This window comes from Triticum aestivum, chromosome 2A (genome assembly GCF_018294505.1).
Source record: "Triticum aestivum cultivar Chinese Spring chromosome 2A, IWGSC CS RefSeq v2.1, whole genome shotgun sequence".
NCBI classification, from domain to species: Eukaryota; Viridiplantae; Streptophyta; class Magnoliopsida; order Poales; family Poaceae; genus Triticum; species Triticum aestivum.
Window position 1 is genome coordinate 584,927,770 of NC_057797.1, and position 9,340 is coordinate 584,937,109.

The 9,340-nt window shown below is 38.7% G+C and overlaps 1 protein-coding gene across 1 annotated transcript; it reads right to left on the reverse strand.

The window, feature by feature from the left end:
- Positions 1 to 285: 285 nt before the first annotated feature.
- On the reverse strand, positions 286 to 8,648 carry LOC123189566 (kelch domain-containing protein 4). Its single transcript, XM_044602010.1, has 20 exons — positions 8,349 to 8,648; positions 8,031 to 8,117; positions 7,506 to 7,574; positions 7,117 to 7,249; positions 6,978 to 7,024; positions 6,347 to 6,433; positions 5,967 to 6,028; positions 5,743 to 5,785; positions 5,550 to 5,630; positions 5,006 to 5,122; positions 4,705 to 4,810; positions 4,424 to 4,487; positions 3,734 to 3,776; positions 3,159 to 3,380; positions 2,902 to 3,063; positions 2,654 to 2,770; positions 1,201 to 1,353; positions 923 to 1,009; positions 779 to 847; positions 286 to 672 (listed from the first exon to the last, which is right to left on the reverse strand). Exons 1-20 carry the CDS (start codon positions 8,478 to 8,480, stop codon positions 568 to 570), a joined length of 1,986 nt encoding a protein of 661 aa, XP_044457945.1. The 5' UTR covers positions 8,481 to 8,648; the 3' UTR covers positions 286 to 567.
- Between the last annotated feature and the right edge of the window lie 692 nt (positions 8,649 to 9,340).

Sequence of the window (9,340 nt, forward strand, 5' to 3'; positions counted from 1 at the left end):
TGTATTATTAAACGTTTGTTCCAACAATCCCTACGAGTGGTAACCGGTAGCACATTATCCATGTATCTAAGCAATCTCACATGCAATGCATGCAGGTTGTGTTGGCGTTGAAAGTTGACGAGGCTGAAGAGTAAATTGGGTAGTCAAAATCTCACGGATGGCAGGCGTAGTAGTTGAAGTTGATCGTGCCACACGAAAGACGCGGCATGCTCTTTGCGTGCTGACGCTCTTGTTGTCGGAACGAAACACATGCGTCTCCCCCCACCAACCAACCAAACCAGTACATAACCACCAAGCTATTATGAAAACATGTGCAGAGAATAATACAATGAAGGATATGCTTAACACTAGCATGCATAGCATATATGGTGAATGCACCTTCCTCCGATACATATGAGAAGTAAACAAAAATGTACTAGACACATTACAAAACTCTTCAAGGGTCTCACTCTTCGGATCGCATAAAAAGTCGTGAGATCTACACTATAGGTCCAAACACCGGAAGAATTTGTACTTTAATTTTGGCGAGCTCTGGAGCAAAGCTAAGCCCCGTTTCTAGAACCAAAGCTATCTTCCCGCGCTCTTCTGCTTGCCTTTCTTCGGGTCTTTCTTGGAACTAGTCGACGCACTGGCCTCTTCCTCCGCCTTTTGTTCAGCCTCCAGCACGGCCAGCTGAAAATGCACACAGAATGAGTTGACATATAAATTCATAAAACAAGATTGATCAGATATATTGGAATCCCTTCAGGCAAACTACTCTAGCATGAATAGAAAATACCTCATCAAGTATGGGTTTCAGTTCCTTGAATCGAGTTTCGGCAAGATCAAAACCATCCTTGCGGAGCTCCTGGCATCAGGCACGCAAAGATTAAATACAACATACAGCCTAGAATAGAATACTCGATAAGCAACGAAGGGCAACCTTTCCGGTGTGTTGAGTGTGCTCGTAGGCAGCCATTTGCCAGTACATATTTGTTCTCTTGTAGAAATCTCTCAGTGACTCTCCTGGCTAAAAAAACAAAAAGATGGGAATAAATAAATAATGATTTGGTTTTCAGTCTGCTGCAGGTAACAAGCAGCTGGCCAAAAATTGCTCCATGATAAACATCCGAAGGATGACTTCAGACACCACACACATAGCCAGGAACAGATCCACAAATAATAGAAGGAATAAATAATGCTAATCAATTGCAACATTACCGTTGGTGTCCTTTGAGAATCAGAAAGACCGAGGATGACCCTGATCTGTTCTATCCGGGCACGTTTCTCTTTTCTGCGCAATTTCTTACGTTCACCCTTCAGTAGAGCCACAGCACCGGACACAGCTACATTCTTCTCAGCTTCTTCATCGGACTACGCAGGAGGAATATAAATTAATAACCAAACAATATGAGTAAAAACACTGATCACAAAGGAAAAGAAAGATAAACATCAGCATAAATCTCAGAAAGTGAGAAACACCACCATGGGACTAACCATGCATACCTACTTTTATAACCTCCAAATAGGGAGTAGGGCATTTTGAAGGACGAGCTCCATGGAGCTCTTTAAAAAAAAAGATCTTCAAAAGATCATATTCTTAAGTTCCAAAAAAAATCTGGAAAAAATCATACACGTTCATATGGATGTGTTTTACATGTGTAAAGTCTGACGATGAAATACATCATGGTGAGAACAATACAAAAAAGACAAATTCATGCAATTTTTTAATAGTCAACAGTGCATGTACTGTTCACCATTTTCAAATCAGAACTCTGTCTTTTTTGTGTAGCTCTCACAATAACGTATATCATCTTCAAATTTTACACACATGTAGTATACATCCATATGAACGTGTGATTTTTTTAGAATTTTTCGAAACTTCAAAATTTTCAAAGTAAAGAGCTCCATGGAGCTCGTCCTCCATTTAGCATTTTTGTCAAATAGGTTAATTCATCACAAAAAACAGACTCTGGCGTTATCAGTGACTTACACTTTCTTGTCATTGTTGTACCAACCAAAAGTTACAACAATAAATAATTACAGAGAACTTGCAGCTCAAGTTGACAGCTCAGGCAAGCATGCCAAACTGCCAGAGGCATTTTGGGTAAGCCTGAGTGCAATAGTCAATACAAAATGAGCATTTTACCAACAGCCCAACTTTACTATAGCGTTCATGAATGACAACATATACCAACAAACTAAGACTGGGGCCTCTGTAGTTCCAAATATTTCTGCCACAAAATACTGTAATGTTGGATTTATGAAAAAATTCTCGCCTATGACGCTCTTAAAACATTGATTACTATCCCTCAAGTGGAAAGTGTTGGTGGAACGGTTTCTCACCGGCTCGTCTATCATGCAGAATTTTAGCCTAACGCATATACTAACGTGTATTCTTGAAACAAAACAGGCTGGACATTAGCAGCTCGTCTGGTTTCTGGCAACAATTGTTGAAAACATCAAACTAAAATATTTTACTTGTTTTAACAAAAAAAAAAGCCTTACAGGAAGTATATAGAACTGGCTAGAATCAGATTAATCAGTCACAGCCCACGTCAAACTTAGCGAGATTTTAAGAAGTACGAGTATGACTGTAAGCAGGGGAAACCAAGTGGGTAATACTGTTCTCCTGAACATGTGCACAATATGAACCTTAAATCCAACTGCATACCTCCTCCTCATCTTCATCTGTCTGCATAGCATCATCTGCACTATCATCTTCATCGTCCTCATCCTCATCCTCCTCATCGTCATCATCGGACATTTCTAACCATTCGGATTCAGATGACTGCACAAAAACAGAAAGCAAAGGTGAGTTCTGATATTTTTTGGGGAATAATTAGGAAACAACTAGCAGATAACTTGTTGGGTACTCCAATAAAAATGAACTATATAAGGGAAAGACAATCTTCGACTGACCGGTATGATACACTTCCACTCATCTAGTTTGCTAAGGTTAAGTGAATACAGATCATCAAGAGTAATTTCTCTATCTTTCACTTCCATCATTCCTCCATATAAGTATAGTGTATCTTTCCCTACAGCCATTGATGCATTGATACGACCAATGGGCTTAATTGCCTGTTATTACCAAAAAATAAGTGAGCAACGGAAGTGTCATTAGGATGTATAAACATCAAAGATGGTCTACGAAAATTGTCCAGCATGGATATAACCTCTGGGGTTGCTTCTTGTTCTGTTGAATCAGACATGACATCAGAGTTTTGGCTTGAGCCAACTTTATTTAAGGTTAGACTCTTGGTCAAGTGATTAGAAACTCCACCAACTTCAGATTGAACATCAGTAGCTTCTTCAGAGCAGTCCATGGTATCATCATCCTCATTACCAATATTACTTTCTGAATCATTTGCTGTTTCCTTTCTTTTGATATCCTTTGTCTGTGCATGGTAAACCACTGTCAGCATAGTGTTATAATAATAACTAAATAAGCATTCAAGACAGCTAAATTTGCCATTTGCTAGGCAGAGATACAAACATCACTACACATTTAAGTTCAAAATTTTACCCCATACCACAAAATTAGCTGTCTATCTCACAATTAATAAAAGACATTTCAGCAGATTAATTGGTACAGTAGCTTTGTGCCTGATTTCTTAAAAAATAAGCTCCTGCTTGTGCAAGGGTCTGGGGAAGGGTCCAACCACTTTGGTACGCAGCCTGATTTCTTACAGATTATCAATTATAAACAGGACATGGATGATCACGTGATCACATTAATTTGAGGAATCACCTTATTTTTAGCAGGCTTGTCTTTCCTGAGCTCTAAAGGATACCTGAGACATCCAAGGAAAGCAATATATTCAACACACAAACAGAATGCAAAAACTACAAGAAAGAACAAACTTTCACATCTAGGCTATATAATTTCCAGAATAGTTAAGCTATCTAGAATCTAGATAACCACAAGAAGATTAAAGGGAAAGTTCAATCCAAGACATGATAGTTTATTGCTTCAATTCAATGATACTAAAAGTTGGCCAGAGCAAAACATATGGTATGCCTGACTGTGGAATGTTGCTAACACTAACATATTTTGTTGCAGCAGCTACAGTAATTTGCCGGACCAAGCTGACACATCCGTTTTTCTTTTAAATACCCACAGTAGCTCAAATTAATTACTGACAAACAAGCAGGATTATGAATAACTTAATCTGAATTTATTCCACCAAGTGACTGTTGTTGCGGTCATTCTTCTTAAAGAATGCCACCAACCTTAATGACAGACAAATTTAAGCAGGGTCGTGACTAATTCAATTTGAATTTATTACAGAGTAACTGGTGTCACGGTCGTTCTTCTTAAAGAATGTTACCAAGGTGCTAGTGCCTGTCTGGCTGAGTTTTTTGCAGCTAATTTTATTTCCATTAAATATAAATAAAATAAATATTAAATTTGCACAAATGGTGCTAAAATAAAGCATACCAACGGTGATTATCCAACTGGAATCCATACAGCTCGTTCATGAACATGCTCATAAGGACATCAGCTACAAATAGAAATAAGGGAGTGAAATTAGCAGAGGTTTCACAGCAATTGAAATACCCCTTAGAGTTTGAAGACTTGAAGCAGCTCTTTGGTTCGTAAAAAAGAATAATCATCTTAATCACTAAAAAGATGAAACATAGCGCACATGATATTTCAAATATAAAATAGAAGAACCTAAGTAGGAAAGCATAGTGCAAGCAAAGTTTGGTTCAACTTACCTTCAACTTCCATATCTACTACACCGCCAAAAAGGACAGCCCTTTTCTTGTGAACACACATTGAAAACCCAGCTCTGGGGCCAGGTGGCATCCCAGTCTTCTTAACCTATCAAGGGTTCAAGTGGGAAACAAGTAAACATTGCAAGACATTCAGCAGGGATATGCAGGTCTGGAGTAAAAACTTTAAACATTGGCAAGATAAATCCTTGGACTTAAGTACATGGCCCCAGAGCTCAGAAATCCTTGGACTTAAGTACAGAACTCAGTAGATACCAAATTAAAGAGAAATGCAAGATTTGACCTTATTCCACTCCCAAGTACGAGGATCAAGAGACCACATATCTGCATGAACTGTTCCTTTTTCTGATGCATTTTTGTCAGAAGAAACTTCTTTAAAATATCCACCATACATATATATCTACAGAAAAACAACCATTAATAAACTTACATAGCTACATATTAAATAATAAAGGACTCGGCATAACAGGTCACCTATTGTCAGGTATCATTATGCCACACTTATTGAATGGTTATTGACACAAAAAATTAAAGGTTGCCAGAACTGATTAAACAGAGCAAAAAATTGATATTTGTTGAGCAAACACGTGCAATACATCAATCTATCACCATGTCATCATCATGAAGAATTATATTTCTTTCTTATGACGCCTTGTTACGGCAAAAACATCAGTTGCCACATAAAAAAATATCAATCATAACAAGAGCACTCCCAATAGCAAAATATGCGATACATTAATAACTGAAAAATTGTGATGGAGTTACATTAAACAGCATTTATGAAGTATCAGCATACTAACTATCGAGGTTAAAAAACAGAGGCTTGCCTGATCTTGGTAAACAACAAGCTGAAAGCCACTTCTTGGACTTGGCCACAAGCAACCAGGACGAGGCTTAATTTCCTCCCACTAAAACACCAACATTATCAGTAAGAATATTGAATTACATGGCTTTACCTGTTACTAATATATACTTTATGTTTCCAGCAGTACTGACGGAAAAACAACATGGTGTACTCACCTTGAAATTATCCAGATCAAAAACATGCAGATCATTGTAGTACCTGCAGAAGATATGATTATCAATTGAATCCATATCATATTAAGTCCTTGACAGTTCATAACATACTCTACGCCATGAGTTCTTTTTGTGTAACTAGGACATAACTCCTAATACTTCTATAAAAATATCATACATTATTAAATATTACTAAAATAACTTCACCACAAGCTAAACGTACTAACCTCACTTCCCTAAGAGTGTCATAGAAGCCACCAAATAGCACAATCTTGTGCTTGTAAAGGACCTGTGGAAAGAAACACATACCAGTTTACAAATGACTAAAGGAAGAAAAAAGAAAGGGATCAAATTTATATCATCGGCCAATTATATTAATTTACATATTTATTCAGATCACTCCATAGATAGCCTGATTCAATATCTCTTGTATTTAGGCACTAGGTTGTGCAAATATGGTTATTCAACAGAACTACCTAACATGATTGCATCACAACCACATGTTTCCTACAACTATGCTGCTAGCCTGGTGCTTATAATGCAGAAAAGATTAAGGAAAACAGGACCGTAATAGTTAACAAGTGGTTTCAACATAGAAGACACTAACCATTCTGTGTCCTGAACGTGCACTTGGACATCCCTTGGCAAGAATTTGTTCCCATTGATTTGTTTTGAGATCCAGTGTCCAGAAGTCCTGCAGTAGAAAACAAGCCACGGGATAAGAGATGTACCATATTTATGACGGCTAAACTTAAGATACATATTACAGACAGATAACCCCTGATGTTAAATCAGAAAGAAAGAAGCAAATCAGGAACAAAATAAATTGTACTCCCTCTGTAAAGAAATATAAGAGCGTTTAGATAACTAAAATAGTGATCTAAACGCTCTATATTTCTTTACGGAGGGAGTATCATCTATCATGTGTACACATCCAAATAAAAGACAGGCAGACCATGGTAAAGAGCCTTCTATTCCTTGATTTATAAATGGCAACAAACTCCCAGGCTTAATCTCTACAAATGACATCTCAACATATACTTTCATAGATATATCCCATATAGGATTAGCATCTCTCTTGGTTCAATTTTTTTTAAAACAAGCCAAATGTAATTTTTGTCTTCGGAGGCCGAAGCTGTCAGGACAGCTTATCATCACGGATATGTGAAATGCTTAATGCCAAGAAAAAATCCCCAGGCAGTTATGAGAAAATTTAGACTAAATACTTAGTCTTCTACCTTGTAATGATGAAAACGTTCTTGGTTTGGTGAAGTGAATTCCCCACCTGAAACATCAATAAAAAGAAAATTAAATCCAGTTGACTGAAATAGCACCTTTACTCATAGAATGTCCTCATGTGTGTAGAAGTTTTATTACCAAACATGTATATGTTATTCTTCCATGCAACTGTCTGGTGAGCACTTCGTGGAGGTGGACTGTTAGGACTAGATACCAACTTCCACTCATTTTTCTCTACATCGTAACGATAAAGATCACCATAAACAAAGGTCTGCAGAAACATATAGACAATATTCAGCACTACTGAAATTATTTGCCTTCAAGAGGGAACTTATTAAAATTATCAAGGAAAAACATTAAGCAACCATTGCATTACTACGGAAGCGCAATGACAGGAGATAAAATTTATAGAATATACAGGAATACCCATAAATGAAAGAGCATGGCGAAATTGGTGCAATATATTTATCATATTATTCATGTCACATGCGGCAAAATGTCCAGATTACAGAAGATATGTTCTCCACCTTGCTACCATTGTAGAACTCTCCACCATACAGAATTAGTTCTGTATCTTTCGATGGGTTTATGGTAAGCTGCATATGAGAAAGAATCACGTCAAATTGGCAACTAAATCTCCATAAAATTTACTTGCTTGGCTGAAAAGTCATATACATATCTTCTGTGTAGCATTGGCAATAATATAAGTAACACACAGATTAATTATTATATTTTAACAAAAAAAATCATGTCGAAAGCACTCCACAAAATGAAGAACTTTTATTTGGACATAGCTCAATCGTATAATGATAATCATTTGTTAAATAATTTCACTGAAAATTATCATTGCCTCATAGAGATTTTGCAGACCTTTTGCTCATATACAATGAGACTGAGTAATCTAACTTTTAAGCACCTAATTGAACACGACCATCACAAGATTCACAAGCATAGAAATTAATGTTACACGGTTCTTTTCAGCATATGGAATTATGGATAGACAAGATTCTTTCAGTAACTGTCATTATTTTTGAGTCTCTGCAAAGCCTCACCGAGCCATTGGACCGGGGAGATGGCGCAGGGACATTCTCCTCCACATGAACCTCCTTCTTCTTCGCTTCCTCCTTCTGTATGTTCTTCTGCAGTAAAGTAAAGCCCAACAGGGGGAAATAAGCAAAAGGGGATGAAGTACAGCAACGCGTATACTAAAGAAACGTTCCATAATTTCGATTAAAAAAGACTTCATTAGCAGATGCAGAGCAGCAGCTGAACAGAACGCAACAAGCAGCGGCAGCAGCAGAGTGAAGCACTGGAAAGCGAGCTCATCGAAGTAAACGAAGAGGTGAGGTGGAGAGGAAGAGGATACTGACGAGGATGGCGTCGATGTCGTCCTCCTCGCCGACCTTGCCGGCCTCGCGGCGGGCGCGCTTCTCCTCTCCCTTGGCCGTCTTACGCTCCGTCTTCTCCTTCCCCTTCCCCGGCTTCTTCTGCTTCTTCCCCATCTCTCCGGCTACTTCACTTCGCGGCGGAGGCGGGGCTAAGACCTCACTTCTCTGGCGCGGGGGCGGCGGCGGCGGCGGCGAGAGCTAAAACCTCACGGGGAGAAGGGGAGATGGGGGAGTGGAGCCGGCGCTCAAACTGAGCCTTTCTGGGCTAACTGCCTGTTTTTCGAGATTTTGGGCCCAGCAAGTCAGCACCGAAACGGAGGTCTTTGATGGGATTTGTGACCCAGCCACCCTCGAGGCTTCGGCAGTTCGGGAAGTAATGGCACTCGCAGAAGATCTCCATATACATGCACTACACGTTGCCACAGACTGTAAAAGCGTGGTGGAAGATATCAAGCAAAAAAACAGTCCAAATTATGGGGCTATTATCCGCGAGATAGTTGATTATTCTAGTAGTTTTCTTTCATGTAATTTTGTGCATGAGTTTAGGAGCTCGAACGTCGAGGCTCACAATCTAGTGAAGCATGTTTTGAGAATAGGGATCGGCCGCCATGTTTGGTTGGGCAACCCTGGTGACCTTCAGTTCGTCCCTGTAAACATTGTGACGGTTTGAATAAAAAGCTTCGTGGATTGTCTCAAAAAAAAAAGTAAAGTAAAGAATCACTACAGGTACCTAATGAATCTCTCAACGAGAGATATCTGAGAATGCCCACAGATGTGGGCCTTTCAAAAAATGGCACTTTTAAATATTTGAAAGACAGAGTTTAGAAGAAGATTAAAGTCTGGTTCGAGAAGCTTTTATCTGCAGGAGGGAAGGAGGTGCTTATCAAATCGGTTGCACGGGCAATACCTGTCTATTCCATGGCATGTTTCACATTACCCCGGGGTCTTTGCGAGCATATAAATTCTTTTTATTC

What these genes read in the sequence shown, in the direction of transcription:
- LOC123189566 (XM_044602010.1), bottom strand. Translation starts at nt 8,480, where the DNA reads ATGGGGAAGAAGCAGAAGAAGCCGGGGAAGGGGAAGGAGAAGACGGAG. An exon ending in AGTTCTACAATGGTAGCAAG is followed by an intron (nt 7,250 to 7,505) that starts GTGGAGAACATA and finishes ATGTTTCTGCAG; the next exon opens with ACCTTTGTTTATGGTGATCT. An exon ending in ACAAGCCTGCTAAAAATAAG is followed by an intron (nt 3,381 to 3,733) that starts GTGATTCCTCAA and finishes TACCATGCACAG; the next exon opens with ACAAAGGATATCAAAAGAAA.